Source organism: Pongo pygmaeus, chromosome 10, assembly GCF_028885625.2.
Source record: "Pongo pygmaeus isolate AG05252 chromosome 10, NHGRI_mPonPyg2-v2.0_pri, whole genome shotgun sequence".
NCBI classification, from domain to species: Eukaryota; Metazoa; Chordata; class Mammalia; order Primates; family Hominidae; genus Pongo; species Pongo pygmaeus.
Genome location: NC_072383.2, coordinates 131,910,040 through 131,936,728, shown reverse-complemented (window position 1 = coordinate 131,936,728; position 26,689 = coordinate 131,910,040). Strand labels below are relative to the sequence as shown.

The following is a 26,689-nucleotide window of genomic DNA, read 5'->3' as shown; positions in this document are numbered from 1 at the left end:
TTAGATGTTTCAATGACCAATTTATTCACATATTTTTAAAACTTCACACTTCAAAGTGAACATCTGTCACCCACTTAGAATTGGGTATTTTTGGTACCCATGTCTACAAAAAGTGTATGGCTTCCCTTGACATTACTATACTGAGGGGCAAGTGTTCCCAGTGTCTTTAAATTGTTAGGTTCTCCATAATATGAATTCTCCAAAATACAAAATAAGTCTGTGTTACTTGTTGCACTGTCCCATATTTAGTACTTTCATAGAACTTCATTCCTAAGGGCATTTTCTTATGTACAATGACCTGTCATTTCTTAAAAATATTGCCTCATTTCCTGCATTCATGGGGTTTTCCCTCATCCCCAGTGGGAATATTTCTAATAGCTTAAGAGACTTGACTTCTGGAAGGCTTTTGGATATTCACAGGATTCTTCTTTGCTGTGAATGTTCTACTCTATAAGGCTTTACTATGGTTTTAAAAGTTTTTGAGATCCACTGCAGTCACAGGTTCTTTATGAATTATGATCAGCTTTCCACACACCACCTCATTTAGAGTTCTCATCCTCATGGAGTACAGACACCTAACATGATGTGACTGTCTAAAAACGTTATCATAATTGCAATTCCTGAAGTCCAAGATGATCTGTCAAAGACTACTATTAACTGTATTCCTAGGATTTTTTTACTTTATGAGTTCTCTGATGATTGATGAGCTGTGACTTCTGTGAGAAAGCTTTCCCACATTCAATACATTGATAAGGCTTCTCTCCTGTATGAATTCTCTGATGATTAACCAGCTGTGACTTCTGAGAGAAGGCCTTCCTACATTCACTGCATCCATAGGGTTTCTCACCCGTATGTGTCCTCTGATGTGGTATAAGGTGCGACTTCCGAGAGAAAGCTTTGCCACACTCACTGCATTCAAAAGGCTTCTCTCCTGTATGTATTCTCTGATGATTGATGAGACTTGACTTCTCCCTGAAGGCTTTTCTACATTCATTGCATTCATAAGGTTTTTCTCCTGTATGAGTTCTCAGATGTCTAATTAGCTCCGACTTCTCAAAAAAAGCTTTCCTACAAAGACTGCATTCATAGGGTTTCTCTCCAGTGTGAATTCTCTGATGGGTATTTAGCTGTGATTTCTGGGAGAAAGCTTTTTCACAGTCCCTGCATTCATATGGTTTTTCTCCAGTATGAGTTCTCTGATGAGTTGCAAGACTTGACTTCTCACCAAAGGCCTTCCCACATTCACTGCATTCATAGGGTTTCTCCCCTGTATGTGTCCTCTGATGTGATATGAGATGTGACTTCTGACAAAAGGCTTTCCCACATTCACTGCATACATATGGTTTTTCTCCTGTATGAATTCTTTGATGATTAGTGAGACTTAATTTTTCACTGAAAGCTTTCCCACACTCACTGCATTCATATGGTTTTTCTCCCGTATGAGTTCTCTGATGTCTGACGAGCTGTGATTTCCTGCTGAAGGCTTTCCCACATTTACTGCATATAAAGGGTTTTTCTCCCGTGTGTGTCATCTGATGTGATATGAGATGTGACTTCTGGGAGAAGGCCTTCCCACACTGAATGCATCCATGAGGTTTCTCTCCTGTATGTGTTCTCTGATGATTAATGAGACTCGACCTCTCTCTAAATGCTTTCCTACACTCACTGCATTCATAGGGTTTCTCTCCAGTATGAATTGTCTGATGTCTAATAAGCTCTGACTTCTCAAAGAAGGCTTTTCTACAATCACTACATCCAAAGGGTTTTGTTCCTGTGTGAGTTCTGTGATGTGTAACAAGTTGTGACTTCCTGCTGAAGGCTTTCCCACATTCCCTGCATTCAAAAGGCTTCTCGCCAGTATGAATTCTCTGATGGTTAATGAGATTGGACTTTTCACTAAAGGCCCTCCCACATTCATTGCATCCATAGGGTTTCTCTCCTGTGTGTGTTCTCCAATGCGATATGAGATGTGACTTCCGGGAGAAGGCTTTCCCACATTCGCCACACTCATATGGTTTCTCTCCTGTATGTGTCCGCTGATGGGATGTGAGCTGTGACTTTTGGGAAAAGGCTTTCCCACACTGGCTACAATTATAAGGTTTTTCTCCTGTATGAGTTCTGTGATGTGTAATAAACTGAGACTTCTGGGGAAAGGTTTTGCCACAATTACCACAGCCAAAGGCTATGTCTCTTATATGTCTGCTCTGATGTTTAATGAGACTTGGTTTCTTACTGAAGCGCTTCCTACATTCACTGCATTCATAGAGTTTCTCCCCTAAACGATTTCTATGATATATGATAATCTGTGACTTTTTATAGCTCTCTTTATATTTATCACAGTCATAGTATTTTAACCAGGTATCAGTATCCTCAGGCTTGGAATGGAGAAAAAAATTATCAAACACATTAAAGTCATCTGATTCTGCTTTTCCATAATCTCCTTTTGGAATAAGCAAATCTAAATGATGTTTTAAAATCAATCCATCTAAGTCACCTTCATTGTTTGATTTCCTTAAAGGAACAAAGTTCATGTTCAGATTGAAATTTTTTCCAAATGCATCACATTCATGACCTCTTTTTATAATTTTAAGCTTGTCTTGGTTATCCTGGTGCCACATCATGTTACCATCTACTTTCCAGACTTCTATAAAGGAAACAAAAAAAATCTGTTTGGTTGTGCTTTCTAAAAAAACAAAACAAAACAAAACAAAACAGGAAATGCTATGCTGAGGGGTTGGCTGCTTTTAAAGCTTAGTTTCCGAGTCTGAAATAAGTCCCAAGTATAATAACTATCTTCTAGGTATTGCAAGGAAATGCTAAAAACTGAAACAGGAAACTGACTGGAGATTAAGTCACCTTTGGTTGTTGACAAATATGTTTATTAAATGGGGAATGTGAAAAACACATGAAAAGCAATGAGAAGCAAAGAAAAAAGGTTAGAAGAAGCTTTGACCCAATGTTTTGAGTAATTAATTCACTCAATACTTTCTGAGTATATACTATGCCCAGGTAGTGTGTGAGGTACTAGAGACACAAGAGAAAAAATAAGTTCCTGTAGGCCGGGAGTGGTGGCTCACACCTGTAATCCCAGCACTTTGGGAGGCTGAGGCGGGCGGATCATGAGGTCGGGAGATCGAGACCATCCTGGCTAACATGGTGAAACCCCGTCTCTACTAAAAATACAAAAAATTAGCCGGGCGTGGTGGTTGGCACCTGTAGTCCCAGCTACTCAGGAGGCTGAGGCAGGAGAATGGCGTGAACCCAGGAGGCGGAGGTTGCAGTGAGCCGAGATCATGCCACTGCACTCCAGCCTGGGTGACAGAGCAAGACTCTGTCTCAAAAACATAAAAATAAAAAATAAAAAAATAAGTTCCTGTCATTATAAAATTTACATTGTAATGGAAAAGATAAATAATATTTTTAAAACAACAAACTATACACCGTAGTAAATACTAAGAAGAAAATGAAAATATTTGAAAGAATAGTCATTTCAAGTTTAAACAATGAGAAATATTTTGTGTATTGTTTCTCATTCTAAAGTTTTATTTAAACTTGCCATATGCATCTTCACATTACTATTAAGAAAGCCATTTAATGCAACACATTTTCAAAACCATATCATCTTTCATCTAAACTATTCAGGCACAGAACTTTAAAATCCATGTGTACTTTCACTAAAACTATCCCAAGACCCAAGTTCCCATTCTAAAAATAATCTGACAGTTTGACAGTCATTTGTTACATAGCTCTATTTCCATTATCCTCATGATATAACCATTTATACTATTATAAGTGAACTTCAAAATATGTATTTTTTGAGACAGGGTCTTGCTCTGTTGCCCATATTGAAGTGAAGTGTTGTGATGCAGCCTCAACCTCCCAGGCTCCCAGGCTCAAGAGATCTTCCTACATAAGCCTCCCAAGCAGCCAGAATACACAGGTGTGCAACCACATGGCTGGCTAATTTTGTTGTTGTTCTTGTACAGATGGGGTCTCCCTATGTTGTCCACGCTGCTCTTGAACTCCCGGGCTCAAGCAATTCTCCCACTTTAGCCTCCCATACCAGTAAGAGACTTCGTCTCTCCCAGAGTGTTGGGGTTTCAGGCATGAGCCAACATGCTGGGCCCATTTTTCAATAAAAATCTACATTTCAAAATTTTTGTGAGGTTGTACCTAGAGGTAAGAAAGATAATCAGTAATGTGAAAACATTCTACAAATTTAAATGTCAGCTGAAGGTAATACATGTGTAGGATTATATGGTGGAGGTAGAATCAACAAGATTTGCTGATGTATTTGGTATGGAGAAAATAAAGGGAAAAAGAGAATCAAGAATTACCCTTAGGTTTGGAGTTTGAACAATTTGGTAGATTATGGTGTTTATGAATTGAGGAAGACTGAGGGAGAAATATGAGGGTTAAAATCAAGACTCCATTATAAACATATTAATTTTGTTTTTTGAGACAGGGTCTTGCCCTGTCACTCAGGCTGGGTTTTAGTGGTGCAATTATAGCTCACTGCAGCCTTGAACTCCTGGGCTCAAGTGATCCTCCCAACTCAGCCTCCTGAGTAGCTGGGACTACAGGTGCATGCCACCATGCTCAAGATAATTTTTAGAATTTTTTTGTAGAGATGGGGTCTCACCATGTTGCTCAGGCTGGTTTCAAACTCCTAGGCTCAAGTAGTCCTTCCACTTCAGCTTCCCAAATTGCTGGGATTACAGGTGCAAGCCCCCACAACTGACACTGTTAGGCCTAATATATTAATTTTGAGATGTATGTGAAGTTTCAATAAAACGGTATCAGAAAATATGGGTGCAGAAAATGAAACATCTATAAATTAAACTTACATTCATGTTATTTTAAATGTTATCAAATTATTGAACTGTTAATACTTAAGTATGTGTTTTAAATTTACATCTGCCTTCCCCCATCTTTATTTTTTTTCCTATTAGAAAAATGGAATTGCCTTATATTTGGTCATTTGTGGTGTATCCCAAATAGTCCCACTCTCTCCATCACTTTCTCTGCTGTATTCTAAACTATCACATTACCTCAATGAAATACCCTTCTAACTGGTTTCCCTGCTTCCAATTACATTTTCTATTTGGCAGTCAGATTAAACTTTCATAATTCTAAATCAGATTTTACTTTTCAAAATTTCTTGACTCAATTATAAGTCCTTTGTATTGCCTATAAGTTGAGTATGATCTAGTTCCCATGGTCTCTCCAACTTATCTGTGTCTCTCAGGCATACTGACCTCAGCCACATGGGCTTCCATTCCGTTTCTAAAAGTAACTAAACCATTTTCTGACTTAACATATTCTTATTTATCATTCCTTTTGGAGACACTTTTCCCCATGCTCACTTCACATCTTTCATGTCTACAATTAGTTTTCCCATGTCATTCTCTGTTATGGACTAAATGTGTCTCCTCAAAACTTGTATATTGAAGCTTAACTCTCAGAATGGCTGTATTTGGAGATAGGACCTCTAAGGAAGTAAGGTTAAATGAGGTCATAAGGGTAGGACCCTGATCAAATAGGGTTATCATCTTTACAAAAATAGATATGAGGCCAGGCACACTGGCCCACGTCTGTAATCTCAGCACTTTGGGAGGCTGAGGCAGGCAGATTACTTGAACCCTGGGGTTTCAGAGCAGGCTTGGCCACACAGTGAAACTGTGTCTGTACAAAAAGAACCTGTTTTTAATTAGCGAGGCGTGGTGGTGCACACCTGTGGTCCCAGCTGCTTGGGAGGATCACTTGAGCCCAGGAGGTCAAGGCTGCAGTGACCCATGATTGTGCCATTGCACTCCAGGCTGGGTGAGTGTGACCCTGTCTCGAAAAAAGAAAAAGAAAAAAGAAACCCCACAAGAGATATCTCTCTCTCTCTCTCTCTTTCCATGAACACACCAAAGAAAGGCCATGTGAAGACACAGTGAGAGGGTGGCTGTCCACAAGGCAGGAAGAGAGCCCTCCCCAGAGAGATTTCTCTCTCTCTCCATGTACACACTGGGAAAAGGCCATGTGAACATATAGTGAGAGGGTGGCTGTCCACAAGGCGGGAAGAGAGCCCTCCCCAGAGAGATTACTCTCTCTCTCTCTCCATGTACACACTGGGAAAAGGCCATGTGAACATATAGTGAGAGAGTGGCTGTCCACAAGGCAGGAAGAGAGCCCTCCCCAGAGAGATTTCTCTCTCTCTCCATGTGCACACTGGGAAAAGGCCATGTGAACACATAGTGAGAGGGTGACTGTCCACAAGGCGGGAAGACAGCCCTCCCCAGAAAAAGATCATGGTGGTACCCTGATCTTGGGACTTTCCATCTCCAAAACTGAGAAATAGATTTCTGTTGTTTAAGCTCCCCAGAATATGGTATTTTGTTATGGCAGACTGAGCAGACTAACCCATTCTCTCATCTAATTTATTTCTGTAATAACACTTAGCAGGATCTGAATTTTTTCCTGCTTACTTACTACCCTGTTCTTTTTTTGTCCTCTAGCAAGTAAACACTATGTTGGCAGGAAATATATATCTCTAATGCTCTAATATACCCATAGTACCTAGCACAGTAACTTAAAAATAAAAGAAGTCAATAAATATTCTATTTTATCTGAAGTAGTCTGGATAGAAAAGAGCACCAGGACCAAAACTACCATCCATAGAAAGCCCTGCTTGCAAGACTGGCCCTTGGCTGGCATCTGAGAACATGGGTTTCAGGAATGTCCCTACTATTTCCTAAATGATAATTACTATGCCGAGACTGTATACAAACAATATGATCAGCACATGTTAGGCAGATAATACCTACATGACCAGCTCCCAGTAAAGACCTTGGGCACTTATCTCTAATGGTCTTTCCTGGGCAGAAACATCAAACACATGCATTACTATATTTTTGCTGCAGAGGGATAGTAAACTTTGACCCTTACAGGAGGGAGGAGCTTAGGAAGCCTGCACACAGGTTCTTCGAGACTCTGCCTGTGCCTTTTTCATTTGTGATCCAGATGTGTCCTTACAGTGTCACTGTAATAAATCTCAGTCATAAGTACAAATATGCTGAGTCCCGTGAGTCCTTCTAGTGACTCTGAACAGCCCTCCTCTGAACCCCTAAGGAGGGCTATCTTCCTGCCTTGTGGACAGCCATCCTCTCACTATATGTTCACATGGCCTTTTCCCAGTGTGCACATGGAGAGAGAGAGAGAGAAATCTCTCTGGGGAGGGCTCTCTTCCTGCCTTGTGGACAGCCACCCTCTCACTGTGTCTTCACATGGCCTTTCCTCGGTGTGTTCATGGAAAGAGAGAGAGAGAGAGAGAGAGAGAGAGAGAGAGAGAGAGAGAGAGAGAGATGTATCTCTTGTGGGGTTTCTTTTTTCTTTTTCTTTTTTCAAGACAGGGTCACACTCACCCAGGGATCTTGGGGACTGTGACACACAGCCTCCATTTGTGTAATCTTGATAATTAGCTCTCCACTGCCTTGCAATAAAACAAATGCTCAGTGTTTTAAGTGCTCAATTTTTTAAAAATATCTCATCTTCTTAACTAAGTGTTATGCTTCTACAACTTATTTTCTGGTCTTACTTTGTAATCCTTTTCAGTAAAGGATTAAACCCACTAGGTGAGTGGATCTCAACTAAAAAGGGCACATAAAAACAACAAGAAGTTTCTCAAATTACAAATCCATCTTACCACATAAAACAAAAAAAAACAAAAAACAAAACAAAACAAACAAAACACAGGCATGATGGCACACACCTGTAGTCCCATCTACTCAGGAGGCTGAAGCAAGAGGATCACTTCAGCCCAGGAATTTGAGGCTGCAGTGACCTATGATCACGCCAATGCAAAGCAACCTGGGCAACAGACCAAGACCCTGTCTATAAAAACAAAGACAAGGCTTTTGGAAAGAAATTTATCGAATATTACATGTTCTATAACTAAAGTGAAGACATTTAATTATAAGCCCCTGCATCTATGTGTGCAAACAAAGTTCAGGGACCAACCTTCTAAAAAATATTATATATACTATGATCAGGTCACAGATGGGACTTCAGAAAAAGCTGAGAAAAATTTAGGCTGGTGTAGTAAAGGAACATTTCATAAATATGAATGCAGTGAAAATCAAGTTCCTATGGAAAGGATTAAGAATTTCTAGGTAACTAGTATAATACCATCAAAAGTTCAAGATGTTACATATCTGAAAACACTTGAGAAATGTTTAAATGGAACTGACCATGAATGGGAGGAAGGAAGAAATAACTGAACAGGCAGCAATAGTGTCATACTATGGAGGTCCCTGAAAGCAGAGATTACAAGTCCGTAGCAGATGCTGCCACTGCCTCGCCCATACTCTGACATGATTCCTACCCGAGGCACTCACAACTCTCTACCCAAGAACTTTCTTGAGCTGAAAGCACAAGATTGGTTTGTATGCAGGGACCCTGGACATTCTGGATACTTACTACGGCAGAGCAAACCTCCAGACTGAGAGATGAGAGTTACTACATAAATACCTGGGCTTCCTGGTAGCTCAGAGTGTCAAGACTGAGGAATATTCTCACAGTGCCTCAAAGGCACTCAGGAGAACTGAGCATCCACCACCCACAGCAGTAATCGGAGCGTCAGCCCATCCTTCACTGGCATTAATGCCCCCAGCACTTCCATGGTCTGACTTGCCCATTCACTCACTACATTTGTGGGGACCATGTCCCCAAAAAGTTCTTACACTCACATAAGTATCTGAGGGTCTGCTTTTGAGGGAACCTGAAGTAAGTCAATGTCACAAAGCAGATAATGAGTAAAGAGGTTCAACTGATCAGAGTAGTGTGGGATGCTTTAGGAGATAAAATATGGTGGCATCATTAAGATAGCCTGTAAAATATTAGAATCTGGATCTATTCAGCAATTTGACAACTTCAGAAATGAGACACCATGAACTTGGTTTTAAGTGGAAGTTGAGGGAGGAAGGCTTTAAAAAGATACTTTCCCAATAGAAAAAAAAAATTTTTAAACAACATGAAAGGACGGTAGAAAGGGGTTATTCGGCCATGTGCAGTGGTTCACACCTGTAATCCCAGCACTTTGGGAGGCCAAAGTGGAAATCATGAGGTCCGGAGTTTGAGACCAGCCTGGCCAACATGGTGAAACCCTGTCTCCACTAAAAATACAAAAAAAATTAGCCAGGCATGGTGGCATGTGCCTGTAGTCCCAGCTGCTCAGAAAGCTGAGGCAGGAGAATCGCTTCAACCCAGGACGTGGAGTAGTGAGCCAAGATCGCACCACTGCACTCCAGTCTGGGTGACAGAACAAGACTCCATCTCAAAAAAAAAACACAAAAAAAGGGATTATTCATATACTTCATGGTGTCTAATCTATAGAAAAAAACACAAAAGAACTTAATTTAAAAGGGAGGATAAGGATAAATTGGGAGAAATGACGGCTCCATTTTCTAATATAATAAGACTGAACAGATTGGGGCTTTTGGGCATCAGAGAACCCAAACTGAAAACAAAATCAAGATGCTTCAATGTACAAACGGAGGTGTCTTTGATCACAGGGGAAGGAGGGACTGAATGGGATCAAACATGTGAGAGGACAGAATACCAAACAAGAAGTCAAGGTCCTAGATGTTACAGAGAATAATGTCACGGCCAAGATAAGCAGGACACATTTCATTTTAAGCTACAAAGAAGCTACGTCTAAATGTGACTTACTTGAGTAGCTAATGTCAATTGTTCTGAGGAACCACCAAAGGTTTAGAGATTTTGAAAAGAGATCCTTAAAGCACATTTCAGAGATGCCAACCCATCACTGACCAGCCCACCCGTCACTGACCAGATGACACAGGGCTTCTGCTCTCTCCCATCTGCCTGGTTCTCATACACTCACCTGGAGAATCTGAACTTGGAATTTCTCCATCTCCTACCCAAGGCTCTTCTCCTTGCTCCAATTTGAAGATGACATCTGGTTTCATAACTTCATACCCTGTTAAGGGAAAAATCACAAAGGCCTTGGGCCCAACTGCTTGGGGTTTAGGGCCTCTGAAGACGAGCAAGGTTTCACATCAAAGTTGGCCTAATGAAGCTGTACCTCAACAGAGTAAGCAATTCTGAAAGTTACAGTAACGGTCTCCCTTGGTGGCTAATAAGGTCTAGTACAAAGCCACCGAACACTTCAGAGGCTCTGGAGCCAGTAAGCCTGGGTTTACAACCAGGCTCTTTAATTTACTAGCTGTTAGTTAATTTACTAGCTGTTAGTTCTTGGGAAAGTTACTTAACCTCTCTTGGCCTCGATCTTCTCATCAGGAAAAATGGATAATAACTGTACTTGCCACATAGGATTGCTCTGATGACTAAATGAGTTGATATACCTAAAGCACTTGGTATAAGATGTGGCATATAGTAAGTTATATGCATTAGGTACTACCATTACTGCTCAAACTATTACTCAAACTATTACTACTTAAGTTTCAGAGGCTGCATAACAAACTTACGACTTCATTATTGAAAGGTGAGACCCAAATACTTTCTTGGTGTCATAGTCCAAGCAACTGTGATCTAAGTTTCAGGTCTAAAATCATTAAAAATTTCAGACGCCTAGGTATAGGCTTCTGAAACTTCCCAGCAATTAAAAATAAAAGGCAATGCATTAGGCATAGTCCAAGGTCCTCGAGAAAGCTTTTATTACCCAGTGACACTAGGCTGCTATAGTTCTCCAACATCACATCCTTGTATAAATTCTTCTGAGAGGGATCCAGTAGCTGCCACTCCTTTTGGGTGAAGTCCACAGATAAATCGTCAAATGAGAATGACTCCTGTAAGAGCACAATCCTGGTAAATCTCAAGCAGTTAACACTGTATGATGTGAGAAAAAAATATTGGAGCTTGAGCACTTCATTCTCATAACAAGTTATACAAAATGCCTACTATGTCCCTACCTTTGCATATTTTGTGTGATAAAATGTCATTGTGCATTCTTCCATCCTTCCATTTATACAACTGCTAACCTAAAGATTAAAGAGAGCCTCTCCAGAAGAAAATGATGTTTGTTTGGGAACAGAGTACTGTCATGAGAAGACACATGCCACAGTAAACTACATGTGTATCCAGGGAGGTAAAGAAAGACGAAGGTGTCTACAGCCATTACAGTCATACCACCCTCAACACGCCTGGTCTCGTCTGGTCTCGGAAGCTAAGCAGGGTCGGGCCTGGTTAGTACTTGGATGGGAAGAAACACAAAAGTTTTTAAAGGAAAAAAACGAGGGGCATCACATAATTGTTTTGAAACAGTTATCCTTGGCTACAAAGATCAATAACAAGGGTGACACCAGTCCAAAGCTGGACAGGCAGCTGCTGGGCAGATGTCCCAATAAAAGTATTTTTTGTGTAAGGCTTCAATGGCCTTTGTACAAGGCTGTGGCTTTTGCAGTCTTTTGTGATAATTTTTATCAGGCATGCAAGTGTGAGAACACTTTTTTCACAGGCTTCTCAAGCTCTACCTGTAGAGGTTAAAAAAATTAACACTAGTGACTCCATTTTGATTCTGACAACTTTCACAGAAGACATGCAAACTGGAATAGGTGACTTTAAACCCCCTGAACCACCAATAAAATCTTTACTGAACCTCAAATTTGGCACTGGAAGAGGCAGTAGCAAAAGAAAGAAAATAGGATAGGCAAGGTGGCTCACACCTATAATCCCAGCACTTTGGAGGCCAACGCGGGAAGATCACTTGCGCCCAAAAGTTTGAGACCAAACTAAGTAATACAGTGAGACCTTGCCTCTACAAAAAAATATATAAATATTAGTTGGGTATGGTGACACATGCCAGTAGTCCCAGCTACTTCGGAGGCTGAGATGGGAAGACTGCTTGACCCTGGGAGGTCGAGGCATCAGTGAGCTGTGATTGCACCACCGCACTGCAGCTTGGGTGACAGAGTGAGACCCCATCTCAAAAACAAACCAATACGCTAAAATACCAAGAAGGAAAATAATAAAATAATACTCTCAAAAGTCACATTGTCTTACAGAGGGCTGCAAATATGCACTTACAAATAAAATAAACTTATAATAACTAAGAAATAAAGGAGAGCACAGTGTTGATAAAAAGCAGGCAGCACTTCACTCTATTTGAGTGTAGAGTTAGGCTCTATGGAAAAGGTAAAATTGAAATGGGTTTTAGAAAATTAGTTGTTTTCCACAAAAAAAAAGAGGATGCAAAGACATGCTGGGAGGCAGCAGCTCTGATTTAAAAAAACAAAAACAAAAACAAAAACTGTGAGGACTGAGGAGACACAAAAGCATCTGACAGGATAATAGGGAATGGGACAGTGACGAGATTAAAGGCCACAGTGGGGGCTGGGGCAGAATGTGGTTAGCTTAGCTAGGACACTTTCTTCTTGCCAAGTTAGCCATCAAAGACCTTACAAGAAAAGGAATGACAGAACCAAACAGATTTTAGAAAGGTGACTAGATTTTGGATCAAGATGGATTTCTGTCTCAAAGTCTCCTAAGATAAAAAGAAAACACAAGCACACATCTTTTAAAAATCTAGAATGCCACCGGAAAATCAAAAAATAAATTTGACCCTCACAGCACACAATACCCTTTAAGAGGAGTCAGAGAATTTGAAGACAGATCAACAGAAACTGTCAGTTTTGAAAAAACAGAAAATGACTTAAAAATGAACAGAGCTCACGACACTATCAAATAATACCAAAGACTCTAACACGAGTGTCATAGGAGTCCCAGAAAGAGAAAAGAAAGAGCATGGTGAAAACAAAGTCTCAAGAAATGATAGCTGAATATTCTGTAAAACTGGCAAAAGATATAAACCAAAAAATTCAAGAAGTTGAGTGAATGCCAAACAATAAACATAAGGAAATCCATACCCAGACACATCATAAATGGCCAGAAAGAAAAAAAATCACATCATTTAAAGGGAACAGCAATTCAGATAACTGCAAATTTCTTTCTTTCTTTTTTGAGACAGAGTTTTGCTCTGTCACCCAGGCTGGAGTGCAGTGGCACAATTATAGCTCGCTGTAACCTCTGCCTCCTGGGCTCAGGTGATCCTCCCACCTCAGCTTTCTGAGAAACGGGGACTATAGCTGCATGCCACCACACCCAGTTAATTTCTATTCGTTTGTTTTTGAGACACAGTCTTGTTCTGTCACCCAGGCTGGAGTGCAGTGGCCCAATCTCAGCTCACTGCAACCTCCGCCTCTGAGGTTCAAGCAATTCTCCTGCCTTAGCCTCCTGAGTAGCTGGGATTACAGGCACCTGCCACTACGCCCAGCTAATTTTTGTATTTTTAGTAGAGATGGGGTTTCACCATGTTGGCCAGGCTGCTCTGGGACTCCTGACGTCAGGTGATCCACCCACCTTGGCCTCCCAAAGTGCTGGGATTACAGGTGTGAGCCACCGTGCCCGGCTGAGAGTAGGCAAATTAATGATTGTCTTAGGCTGGGGTGGGAAGAGGAATTGACCAAAAATGTCACAAAGATTGTTTTGGGGTGAGGAAAATCTTCTAAAACTAGATTGTGATGATGGTTATACAGCATAAGTTTACTTAAAAATCACTGAATTATACATTAAAATGGTGGATCTTATGGAGGTCATACTTCAATAAAGCTGTTAAGATATTACAAACTTGTGCCAACATACTTGACAACTTAGACAAAATAGCTATATTCTTTTTTTTTTTTTTTTCTTTGAGATGGAGTCTTGCTCTGTTGCCCAGGCTGGAGTGCAGTGGCGCAATCTTGGCTCACTGCAACCTCCGCCTCCCAGGTTCAAGCGATTCTCCTGCCTCAGCCTCCCAAGTAGCTAGGATAACAGGCGCCTGCCACCACGCCCAGCTAATTTTTTGTATTATTAGTAGAGATGGGCTTTCACCATGTTGGCCAGGATGGTCTCAATCTCTTGACCTCGTGATCCACCCTACTCGGCCTCCCAAAGTGCTGGGATTACAGGTGTGAGCCACCGCACCCGGCCAAATAGCTATATTCTTTGAAAAACAATGGACCCAAAGTAACAAGAAGAAACAAAATCTGAATTAATCCTGTAACTGCTAAAGAAACTGATGCCACAATTTAAAACGTTCCCTCAAAAAAAATGCAAGATCTATGTAGTTTTAGTGGTGATTCTTCCAAACATTTACTTAAAATGATCTGGCCAGGTGTGCTGGCTCATGCCTATAATTTCAACTATTTGATAGGGTGAGGCAGGAGAATTGTTTGAGGAGTTTGAGAATTGTTGAGGAGTTCCAGACCAGCCTGGGCAATATAGTGAGAACCTCTCACTACCAAAAAAAAAAAGAAAAAAAAATTTAAACTAGCTGTACTTAGTAGTATGTGCCTGTAGTCCCATCTACTTGGGAGGCTGAGGGGGGAGGCATGTTTGATTCCAGGAGTTCAAGGCTGCAGTGAGCTATCATTGTGCCACTGCACTCTAGCCTGGGTGACAGAGTGAGACCATGTCTCTTAAAACAAAAAGAAAAAAAAGTTATTGCTGATGTTTTCGTTAATATGAAAAATCTAATCAAATCTAAAGAAAAATCATTAGAACTAATAAGTGAGCTTAAGAAGTTCCTGGCCAGGCGTGGTGGCTCACACCTTTAATTGGGAGGCCGAGGCGGGTGGATCACGAGGTCAGGAGTTTGAGACCAGCCTGACCAATATGGTGAAACCCCATCTCTACTAAAAAAAAAAAAAAAAAAAAAAAAAAAAAAAAAATACAAGAATTAGCTGGGTGTGGTGGCGCACCTGTAGTCCCAGCTACTTAGGAGGCTGAGGCAGGAGAATTGCTTGAACCCAGGAGGTAGAGGTTGCAGTGAGCCAACATTGTGCCACTGCACTCCAGCCTGGGCAACAGAGTGAGACTCTACCTCAAAAAAAATAAAAAGATAAAAAAAAAAAAGTTCCTGTATACAAAGTCAATATGCCAAAATATAGCGTATTTCCATGTTTTGGCAAGAAAATTCTTTCAAATAACAAAATTTCAGATACCATTTACTGTAGAAATGGCTAATGGCAGGTCTAGGACAAAAAGATTAAACCTGTGCCTTGATAGATTCTGTCATGCTGGAAAGCAGTGTTCTAGCTGATCAAGAAGAAATGATCAAAGTAACATGTCACCATTTTGCAACTCCCAGTGAAATAATCCATCTATGCAATGATCATTTAAAAAATGTTGGCCGGGTGTAGTGGCTCACACCTGTAATCCCAACACTTTGGGAGGCTAAGGCAGGCAGACTGCCTGAGCTCAGGAGTTCGCAACCAGCCTGGGCAACACAGTGAAACCCCGTCTCTGCTAAAATAGAAAAAATTAGCCAGGTGTGGGAGCATGCGCCTATAGTCCCAGCTACTCAGGAGAATCGCTTGAACCCGAGAGGCAGAGGTTGCAGTGAGCTGAGATTGTGCCATTGCACTCCAGCCAGGGTGACAGAGTGAGACTCCATCTCAAAAAAAATAAAAAATAAAGAAGCCACCTCAATTGGGGGAAGGACTGCAGTTGCAATTGCAGTGAATGCCACAAAATGTGAAGTGAAAGAAGACAGAAATGAGCATACACTACAGCAGACAAAACAAATAAAATGAGCATACACTACAGCAGACAAAATCAAATATAGTGTTTAAGGACACACAGATAGGAGCAGAACTATAAAGTCAGGAAATAGTGACCAGAAAAGGATCCTGGTTACCTGTGTCAGGAGGAACAGGTTGTGACGACAGGGAGAGGGCACATGAAGGGACTCATCTGGGCTAAGAATATTCTATTTCCTAACCTGAGTGGTGGTTTCATGCATATTCCACTGGTAACAATTCATCAAACTGTATTTTTTAAAACGTACTTTTCTGCATGTAAATTAGGCCTTACAGTTTAAAAAGGTAAAAAGTAAATAATTATGGTCATGAAGTCCTGCTCTGGCATTCTACCCTTGGGACATACTCTGAAGAATGCTATGAAAAATGCCGTAAGGTTCATGCGTTTATTAGCATTTCTCTTGAGAACATTACCTACCACAGTAGTCCCCACCTATCCACAAAGAAGATGTTCCAAGACTCCGGTGGACGCCTGAAACCAGACAGAACCAAACCCTATAAAGCCTACGCTTTTTTCCTACACATACATACCTATGGTGAAGTTCAGTTTATGAATTAGGTACAGTAAAAAATGAACAACAACAATAATAAAATAGAACAATTATGACAACATAGTGTAATAAAAGTTACCACACACTGAGACTATAACTTCTGCAGTTTGAGGTGTGACAGCAGAATTAGCATGTATTTATTTTTCCTTCTTCACAATTTCATGAACAGATTTGTTCTTACTGTAGATCTTAGCAACCTCAGCCTATATTTTTCGTTATGTTGAGAACTTTCACCTTTTCACTTAAAGCTTCTCTTTGGTATATCCGAATTACTAGCATCACTACTTTTATGTCTGGGAGCCATTATTAAGTAAAATAAGGGTTACTAAAATACAAGCACTGCAATACCATGAGCTGATCTGACAGCTCAGATGGCTACTAAGTGACTGACAGGTAAGCAGCATATACCGCATGGATCTGCTGGACCAAGGGATGAGGCAGGTCCTGGGTGGGATGGTGCAAGAGTTCATCATGCTACTCAGAACAGGAAGCAATTGAAAACTTACCAATTGCTTATTTCTGAAATTTTCTATTTAATATTTTCAAACCATGGGAAATTGGAAAATTGAAACTGCAAAAGGCAAAACTGCAGATAAGGAGGAACTACTGCATATCTCTCATTTATAAGACTTCATCAAGGAAAAAGAAATGGACACCTGATAACCAAGAAATATTTACTCTCTATGGGCAATCAGTTTGCTTTTACCTTTAAACTATGCAAAGCATATAAAAGCTCACATTTCTCTATTACGACTCCCAAAAATTTGAAAACAAAGTTTGCAGTTCAAATGCAGTAATTATGTAAGATGTTATGGCTTTAAATATGCTATAAATACTCCAACCTAAGAACCTGTCATGGTCCCGTAGTTAATATATCACTGTGCCAATTTTGTTCCAATCCTAATCATCTGAGGCTATTTTCCTCTGATTTCTTAACTATTTAAACTTTTTCTTTTTCAGCAGAAGGCTTATACATCTCTTCTAATTCCCTGGGAAAAAATAAGAACTTGACAATCAACTCACCTGTAACATGGTCATTTTCTGCTGCTGTACGAGATGATCAGCAAGGCTGAGATCGGTTCTACTGTGCGTCTCTTCTGCTTCTGCCCCAAAACTGTGGAGTGAGGTCTCAGCTAGGTCTTCTACACTGAGAATGAATTCCTGGTTCCAGGAACTCCTTTCTTATCTCACATGAGCAGGCTTATTTGTAGGGACCAGGATCTGTGGACTTCGGGAGAAATGTACTTCAACTGGTATATTCACACTGCACATGAAATCTCTCTCTCTTGCTAGGAACTTGGAATTCAAGATCATCTAAGGCCAGAGGTACGCTTGCTATATAACTGAAACAGCGCTCTCAGGGAAACAGAATATAGTAAAATGGAACAGTGGAAGCCCAGGTCTCTGCAAACCGATAAGGAAATATCAGAAACAAAGTAATTGTGAGATTCACTCAATATTCACTGTGAACGCTGAAATGCAAATCAGTTTAACAAGTGCTGTTAGGAAAAACACAGTTTATATGATTTGTATTAAAACAGATTTGAGTATCAATCAACTTTTTTCCTTTACCAGCTAGATGACTTTTGGCAAAAACAAATTTCACCATTCTGAGCCTAGTTTCCTATTAAAATCTTCTATTAATATATCCTTAACTTTTGTCTGCCAATTCTATCCATTTCAGAAGGAAATGGGTTAAAATCTCACAATATGACTAGAGATTGGTCAGTTTTTCCTTATAATTCTGCTGATGTTTGGATTATATGCTTATGGCTATGTTATTTGATGCGTCAAGGTTAAATAGGGGTTTTAAAAAATCATTGTGTAACAACGCTTCATACCCCAAATAATGCTTTTCGCCTTAAAATCTATTTTATTTTAGATGAAGTCTGCAACACCAGCATTTTTTTTTTTTCCTTTGGTAGGGTCTTGCTCCCTAACCCAGGCTGGCATGCAGTGGCACAATCACAGCTCATGCAACTTTGAACTCCAGGCTCAAGGGATCCTCCTGCCTTAGCCTCCCAAGTAGCTGGAACTACAGGTTTGTGTGCCTCCACGCCCAGCTAACTGTTTTTGTACTTTTTTTCTTTGTAGAAACAGTATCTCGCTATGCTGCCCAGGATACTCAAACTCCTGGGCTCAAGCAATCCTCCTACCTCAGCCTCCCAAAGTGCTAGGATTATAGGCATACAACACCACACCTGGCTTCAGCATTCTTTTGGTGTTTACCTGGTATGTTATCATCTGTTCAACTACACTAAAAATCTCAGCATCATTATCTTTGTCCCTTATAAGCAGCTCAGAGCTCAAATTTATTGGTGTTAAAAAAAAAAAAAAATCCAATTGGCCAGGAGCGGTGGCTTACACCTGTAATCCCAGCACTTTGGGAGGCCAAGGCAGATGGAGCACCTGAGGTCAGGAGTTCAAAACCAGCCTGACCAACATGATGAAACCTCATCTCTAATAAAAATACAAAAATAAACCAGGCGTGGTGGCATGCGCCTGTAAGCTCCGCTACTTGGGAGGCTGAGGCAGGAGAGTTGCTTGAACCTGGGAGGTGGATGTTGCAGTGAGCCGTGCCATTGTACTCCAGCCTGGTCCAACAAAAGGGAAACTCCATCTCAAAAAAAAAAAAAAAAAAACCACACCAACAGTGTGTCTTTTAACTGACAAACTGAATACATTTAATGTTTATTGTGGTTACTGTTTTTTCCCCTCCTTTCTTGCCTTCAAAGCCTCAATTTCTGTATTTGCTAAAATGGTGAAGATAAAGTGGACCTCAAAATGGGAGTCTAACAAATGAGTCAAACAAATGAGGTGTTAAAAGGAAAGTGACTGGGGCCTTGTAGTAACAGTTACAGCTAATGTTCCAGTGCTTTCTGTACGTGAGACAATATACTAAGCATTTTAAATTTAACTCTTATGCACAACCCTATAAGGCGTTTAACATAATCTCCATTTTACAGAGAGAAAACTGGGACAATGAGTGACTGTAAAATGTGCCTGTGATTGCACATTTAGTAAGTAGCAAAATTCAAATGTTAATTCTCTACCCTGCTACGTTCAAAGCATGAATACTAAAGTCATATTGTCATCTGTGCATACCTACATGCACAAACACACAAAACATAAATCCTGGAGTCAGCTCCTACTCCCACGCACACATTGAGTCACTAATTCCCACAAAAATACAAATGAAGGACGCCCTGCCTCAACCCTGTATCACACTAACATGCAGCACTTTAACTTCTTTTTCATGCCTTTTTGTGGTTCAAACTTCAGTGCCAACTCAGAAACACACAGAAGTTTCTCCCAGTTATACAAGAAATGACTCCTTTATACCTTAAATTGTGATAATACATAAATCTTAGAACAAAAGCTGGCACACAGTCATACGAAACATATACTAGCTATAATTATTATTATAAAAGTAAAATATGATGGCAAAATATAAAAAACATACACAAGCTAAATAAGAACTATTAGCTATGATCTCACCACAGGTAACCATTCTTGAGATGATGGAAACTATTGTGATATTTTTCATACAATGGAAGCATATGGTCATATTTAAAAACTGTTTTTGTTTTTTTCCCATTATGTGAAGAACATCTTTCCAGGTCAATAACCTTATTTCTGTAAGATATCAACAACTTACATAAAATAACGAAAAAATAAAATCCTACTCATAAATGAAAAAATACATAAAATATGTGGGAATATCAAGACCCATATGAAGCATACTAAAAACACCAGTGAGAACTATAAAAATAGAATTAAAGAAATTTATAATTCGATTTTATTCTGGGATAGGAAGACTTCATATTGCGAAGATAATTTGACCTCAAATGATTTATATAACTAATTCAACTCCAATCAGAATCTCAAAATTCTAAAGTTTATGTGTAAGAAAAAAGGTTCAAGAACAATTCGGACACTTTTTTTTTGACAGGGTCTTACTGTGTTGTCCAGGCTGAAGTGCAATGGCATAACCGTAGCTTACTGCAGCCCTGAACTCCTGGGCTCAAGTGATCCTCACACCTCAACCTACAGAGTAGCTGGGGCTACAGGCATGCCCTACCACACCGGGCCTGGATGCTTTTGGAAATACAAAATAATGAGTGTGAACAGGCCCACTGTAATACATATAAATTATAATCATTATAACATTTGACACTGGCTCCAGAGAGGTTATACAGATGAAAAAAAGCAGAACTGTCTAAATTATGCAAGAGTCAGCATGTAATAAATGTAGCATTTCAAAGCCATCAGTAAAACTAAATTATTTAATGAATACGAGAATATTTGAAAGAAAATAAAGGTAGCTATTTCATACAACTACTTCCAGTGGGTTAAATTTTAAAACAATGGAAACTCTAAAGAATGTCTAAAAAAAAAAAAAAAACACAGGTGAATGAATATATGTATAACTTGAGGGGAGATTTCGCTACACCATACCAAAACCAAAAGTCATTTAAAAAATTTAAAAGTCAATAAATGTAACCATTAAAAAATACAGGGCCAGGAATGGTGGCTCACACCTGTAACCCCAGCGCTTTAAAAGCCTCCTTCGATAGCGGCAGAGCCAGGCTGCTGGTGGATGCGGTCCAGCAGGGCAGCCGCTCCTTAGTTAGGGCCACGGCTCGGCAACGGGGCTGGCCCGCGGTCGAGGATAAACGCGCACGAGGCCGGCGCCTCCACGCCCGCCTGAAAGGACGCCCAGGAGCGGCGCCTCCGGAAAGGCCGTGCCCGCCCCACAGCTCAGAATCCGCGCGGCTCCGCGGCCCACGGCATCTTCACGACCCGGCCCAGCCCCGCATCCGCGCGCGGACGTCCAGGGCCTTGAAGCCGAAGCTCCCCGCGGCCACTCCCGCGCGACTCCCCCGCCATCCCCGGAGCCCCCAGCGCCCGGCCCGCAATAAACGCACTGAACTCACAAAAGACGCCGCCGCCGAGTCGCTCCCGCGCCCGCGCGCCCGCGGCCCCGCGATCACGTGACACCACCCGTCCCCGTGTCCCGCGCACGCGCCCAAGCCTTCGGCCTTTGTGCGCTCCCGGGCGGCTCCGAACGGGCCGGGACGAGTCGGGGACTGCACACGCGCACACTTGCACGCGCGCACACGCGTACACTCCGCTCTCATGTGGCAGCGAAGGACAAAGAGGAAGAAAGGGCCACCTGCAAGCTTTGTCACGAGTACATGTGCGCATGCGCGAAGGACGGAGCGCGCGCCCCCCCCCCCCCCCGCGAACTCAACTTCCCACGGTGCCCCGCGTCCGGAAGTGCCTGTCGCCTGGAGACGCAGTGACGCCAAACGGGCTCACAGGGTTTTCTGAGAAACGTAAAGGGAAACCGAATCCACCAATATTTTTTTTTTTTGAGACGGAGTCTCGCTCTGTCGCCCAGCCTGGAGTGCAGTGGCGTGATCTCGGCACACTGCAAGCTCCACCTCCCGGGTTGACGCCATTCTCCTGCCCCAGCCTCCCGAGTAGCTGGGACTGTAGGCGCCCGCCGCCACGCCCGGCTAATTTTTTGTATTTTAGTAGAGACGGGGAGTCACCGTGTTGCCCAGGCTGGTCTCGAACTCCTGAGCTCAGGCAATCCGCCCGCCTCGGCCTCCCAAAGCGCAAGGATTACAGGCGTGAGCCACCGCGCCCGGCCCACCAATACTCAATTGGTTTGACTTCAGTTGAGGAAACCAGAAAAAACTTAAATATATTTATGGAAAGAAGGTAAGAATTAACAGAAAAAAGTAAAGTTGATCCATAACTCGAGTCGTAGGGAGAATTATAGGTAAGTCACGGTGCTTATGACAGCGAGATGGGGCCGGGGAGATGGAGGAGAGAGAGGAGAGAGATGAAAAAAGAGAAATAACCACAGACACATAGGAAATTGAATGAAAATCCGCTCTATACTAATAAATTTGATTATTTGTGACACAAATGATTCTCCAGGACAAGATGGGTCAAATTTGACCCAATTTTATCCACAATTTGAAGACAAATTCAGAGATCCTTTGCCAGAAAGCATCATAATGAGTTGCTTTAGTGAATTGCTTCAAACATCCAGTGATTAGAGAATTCTTATATTTATTCCCAGAGGTAGAACTCACCAGTGAAATACTAGCATAAAAACAGACACATGGACCAATATGGAACAGCGTAGAAAGACCAAAAATAACCCCATGCATATACAGTCAACTAATCTTCGGCAAGTCAACTAATCTTGTGTCAAGAATACACGATGGGGAAAGGACAGTCGCTTCAATAAATAGTGTGAGGAAACCGGATATCAAAATACTGTTACGCAAAAGCGCTCATTGCCCGATGTGCACAGAAGCCAATACTATGGCACCAGGCGTTTGAGAAAAGAAAAGCTTAATTGCGAGTTGACCAACAAAGTGACAGGAGTTTAGTTCAAATCTATCTCTCTGTGCTGCCCTTAAGGCAGCACTTTTGTGAAAAAAGGTTTAAAGGGTGGATTCTGGGATTCACAGGTGAATGGTGAAGGAAAAAGGAGGTCTGGAAAGTCCCCGACCATGTGCAGTTGTCTCTTCAAGCCTCTTCTTGGGTCCCATGTGCAAATTAAGGTAGAGTTAGTGTGAAAAGTGCAGTGGAAATTCAGGCTGCGACATCAGCAAGCTCATTCAGCATGGACCCCAGTTGGTTATATTGGTTTCAACTGATTTCAGCCAGTTGTATTATCTTACAAACGGAGTTTCAGCAGACTGTTTCTTATCTGCCATCCTGTAAGCTCAAGAATTTCTGTTAGCCGGACGCGGTGGCTCACGCCTGTAATCCCAGCACTTTGGGAGGCCGAGGCGGGCGGATCACCTGAGGTCAGGAGTTCGAGACCAGCCTGGCCAACATGGCGAAACCCTGTCTCTACTAAAAATACAAAAATTAGCCGGGCGTGGTGGTGCGCACCTGTAATCCCAGCTACTTGGGAGGCTAAGGCAGGAGAATCGCTTGAACCTGGGAGGTGGAGGTTGCAGCGAGCCGAGATCGTGCCACTGCACTCCAGCCTGGGCGACAAGAGCGAGACTCCATCTCACAAAAAAAAAAAAATTCGTTAATCACTGGTTTCTTTAACTCTTTGGGGGCATGGTTTCACAATTTCTTCTTCTTCTTCTGTTTTTGAGACAATCCCTCACCAGAATCTAGGCTTTTTCTAACCTGCTCCTCCAAACTCTTCCAAACTCTGCCCATACCCAGTTCCAAAGCCACTTCCACATTTTCAGGATTTATTATTAGCAACAGCCCCACTCCTTAGTACCAATTTTCTGTCTTAGTTTATTTTCTGTTGCTGTAACTGAATACCTGACACTGAATAATTTATAAAGAAAATGAATTTATTTCTTACAGTTCTGGAGACTAGGAAGTCCAAGGTTGAGGGACACTTCTGGTAAGGACTTCCTTGCTAGCAGGACTCTCTGCAGAGCCCCAAGTCAGCCCAGGGTGCACACTGTGAAGGGGGATCAAGCAGCCGAGCCCATTTCTCTCTTTCTGTTCCTATAAAGCCGCTAATGCCCACCCTCATGAGCTCATCTAATCCTAGTTACCTCCCAAAGGTCCCACCTCTCAGTTGCCATAGGCAGCTTTCCCACTCTCCTAACACTGTTACAATGGGGGTTAGTTGCAACGTAAGTTTCAGAGGGCATAGATATTCAAATCATAGCAGTATATATCCAAAATAAATGAAATAAAAAGATATCTCAGCGATATCTGCACTCCCCTGTTCATTGCAGCATTATTCACAATAGTGAAGATGTAGAAACAACCTAAGCATCTATCAAAAGATAAATAAAGAAAATGTGGTAGACGTACACAATAGAATATTACTTGGCCTCAAAAAAGAAGAAAATTCTGTGATTTACTACAACGTGGATGAGCCTGGAGGACATTATGCAAAGTGAAATACAAATAGAAATACACGGATACAGAAAGAAGATACCACACGATCTCACGTAGATGTGGAATCTTAAAAAGTCGAACTCATAGAAACAGTGGAAGAGTGGTTACCAGAGGTCAGGTGGCAAGGGTGGGAAATGAGGAGATGTTGGTCAGATGTTTTAAAAAGAGAACAAACTTGCAGTTATAACATGAATAATTTCTGAAGACCTAATGGACAGCATGGTGACGACAGTTAATAATGTGTTGTACGCTTGAAATTCACCTAAGAGTAAGCCTGAAATACCCTCATCACACATACCCAAAGGGTAACTATGTGGGGTGATGGATACATTCACTAGCTTTATTGTATCAGTCACTTCACAATTATATATATATATATTATATATATCAAAAGATCCCGTTGTCACCTTGAATAGATACAATTTTATCTACTTTTTTTCTTTTCTTAAACATTTTATTGATTTTATAGAGGGATTTCTTTTTTTGTTTGCATTTTTCCAGCCATTGGGAGAGTGGCTGAGTACTGAGTCTATCACTACTTGGATGATACAGGTAAGACTCCAGATTCACATTTCCAAGTACTAAGAGTTCCTCTAAAATGCCACAATCCAGCCAGTCTTCATTTACATTTCTGCTGAACACAGCAATGCCCACTGGTATCTCTGAAGTGTAATTGCATCTTAGGTCGGCATTTCTCCAAGTAAAGCAGCTGTTTGGAATTGAATGCTCCCCTTCTTTTTTGTCTTATAAACTGAACTGCATCTTCATACTTAATTCCATATTCGAAGCAAGCGCTGCCAGCACAGGTGCCCTTCCCAATCCCACAGCACAATGCACTGCAACACAGCAACCTGGCTTTTCACGCCCTTTGGTGTTTAACAGGTTTAGCCAATTATCTGCTGTCTGATTAGGTGGTGGAGCTTCGTCGTCAAAAGACCAATCTAAAATGTGGATTCCTTGTTTTTCAACTGGAACTTTACCAAATGTAGCATCACAAACTCAAACCAAAGGTGTCACTCCACATGTCTCACATTCCTCTGTGAACTTGTTGCAGTGGCACTGGTAGACTTGTGGGTTATGAGAAAATGCATGTTCCTGTAAATCTCCACAGGGGCTGAACAGTCCATTATGGCAAAGAAAAAGTGTGAGTATGTGTGTGAGTGTAATGGGGAAAGTGAAAAAAAATCAATAAATCTTGAAATGTTTCACAGCAGAAAACTTTTTAATGTTTTATTTTTTGATCACTAAACTGCCTACTGATCACTGTTTTTTCTATTTAACTTGTCTATTCCTTATGAAGCGTCTGTCTTCAAGATAAGCAGAATTGTTCAGAGTCCACTGGAATCCAAATTCAACTTGGGCCTCAATTTCTGCAGATGGACACCTCTGGACTCCAAAAAATCCAAGGACATACAAAACTTAAGCAGCCTTTATTACATTTAGTTCAACAAGTTAAAAGTGTAGGTCACTTTCCACTTTTGTTTACTTGATGCTTAATTTTACTGGAATCGTTAAAAGAAATATACTTGCAATTTTTTTAAAAAGGTATCTATTTCTGAGGCCAGTCTTGGTGTCTAGAGTTTTCAAGGCAGTGTTAATGACAGCACGTAGAACCTCAAAGCTCATTTGTTGGTGAAAATGCTGTGCTAAGCCTGGCAGAAGTCTGCTTTCACACTCAGAATCACCATAAATGTGCAACATCACCAAAAAGTGCTAGTGTGCTGGGGACTGGGCATTGGAGTTGGGGATGGCTGCCCCAGCCTCTGTAAACGACACCTGGCCTGGTGGATCCAGAGTTAGTCTTGCTGCCCAGCTGCCACTCTAGCCACTCCCTAGACACAATTTTAAATTGTCAGATATACCTTTAGTAAAGCTGAAAAAACAATTCCAGAGGAATTAAAAGAAGGAAAATTTTCTATTTATTAAATAGCATAAAGATACCAAAATTGATGAATGTATGATTTGAAAAGAAACCTCAGACAAAACTTAAGATTATGCAAGCATAAATATTGAGAAGTTATTAACAGAGTGAAGCTAGCAGTGCATTGCTAAAATATACTATAAGCAAACGGATTCTATTCTAGACACACACAGTTGATCAGAAAACCTAATATTACCATCGCAGTAAGTTAAGGGGAAAATAAAATCACTTCAATTACATGAAAAAATTAACTTTAAAATATATTTTAGATTTTATAAAAATAGCAAATTTGTTTGCTACCTTAACATGATTTAAAAAAACACATAGGATTTTAACCGTAAAGCCAGTGTGTTTCTTAATGGTAGAACATTAGGAGGAGTTAGGAACAAGATATGGATATTGACTTAGATGAGGATTTTTAAAAATTGGACTAATATTAGAAATGCAGAAACTGCAGATAGTGGGTTTCAGTGGTTACTGCCGACATACACACATTTCTATACCACTGGGGGTTGTTTCTTGTCCATTTTTTTAGGCATGGGAGGCGTATGGAAAGACAGAGGTTTGCTGACTTCTGGGAAAAAGGAAATTAAGAAACCAGCTTATTACCTGTGGCTAAGTGCAGTGGCTCACACCTGTAATCCCAGCACTTTGAGAGGCTGAGGCAGGAACACTGCTTGAGGCTGGGAGTTCAAGACCAG

The 26,689-nt window shown here is 41.1% G+C and overlaps 1 protein-coding gene and 1 pseudogene across 3 annotated transcripts; both read right to left on the bottom strand.

Moving 5' to 3' along the window:
* ZNF84 (zinc finger protein 84) lies at positions 1 to 21,360 on the bottom strand. 3 transcript variants are annotated; one of them, XM_054444910.2, is made up of 5 exons: positions 21,094 to 21,360; positions 17,180 to 17,384; positions 10,688 to 10,814; positions 9,890 to 9,985; positions 1 to 2,644 (listed from the first exon to the last, which is right to left on the bottom strand). In XM_054444910.2, the coding sequence occupies exons 2-5, from the start codon at positions 17,192 to 17,194 to the stop codon at positions 666 to 668; spliced, it is 2,217 nt and encodes a 738-aa protein (XP_054300885.1). In that variant the 5' UTR covers positions 17,195 to 17,384; positions 21,094 to 21,360; the 3' UTR covers positions 1 to 665. The 3 variants fall into 3 exon arrangements, with proteins under 3 accessions (XP_054300885.1, XP_054300887.1, XP_054300886.1); XM_054444912.2 differs by having other exon boundaries at positions 17,180 to 17,560; positions 20,698 to 21,109; XM_054444911.2 differs by having other exon boundaries at positions 20,698 to 21,109.
* A 3,326-nt stretch (positions 21,361 to 24,686) lies between these two features.
* LOC129010785 (protein tyrosine phosphatase type IVA 2-like) lies at positions 24,687 to 25,194 on the bottom strand (annotated as a pseudogene).
* Positions 25,195 to 26,689: the final 1,495 nt, after the last annotated feature.

Excerpts from the sequence above, each read along its gene's own strand:
- ZNF84 (XM_054444910.2), bottom strand. Across the intron at positions 9,986-10,687 it reads TAGCAGCCTAGTGTCACTGG|GGTATGAAGTTATGAAACCA; the intron begins GTAATAAAAGCT and ends TTCCCTTAACAG. Across the intron at positions 2,645-9,889 it reads TCCAAGTTCAGATTCTCCAG|AAGTCTGGAAAGTAGATGGT; the intron begins GTGAGTGTATGA and ends TTTCCTTTATAG.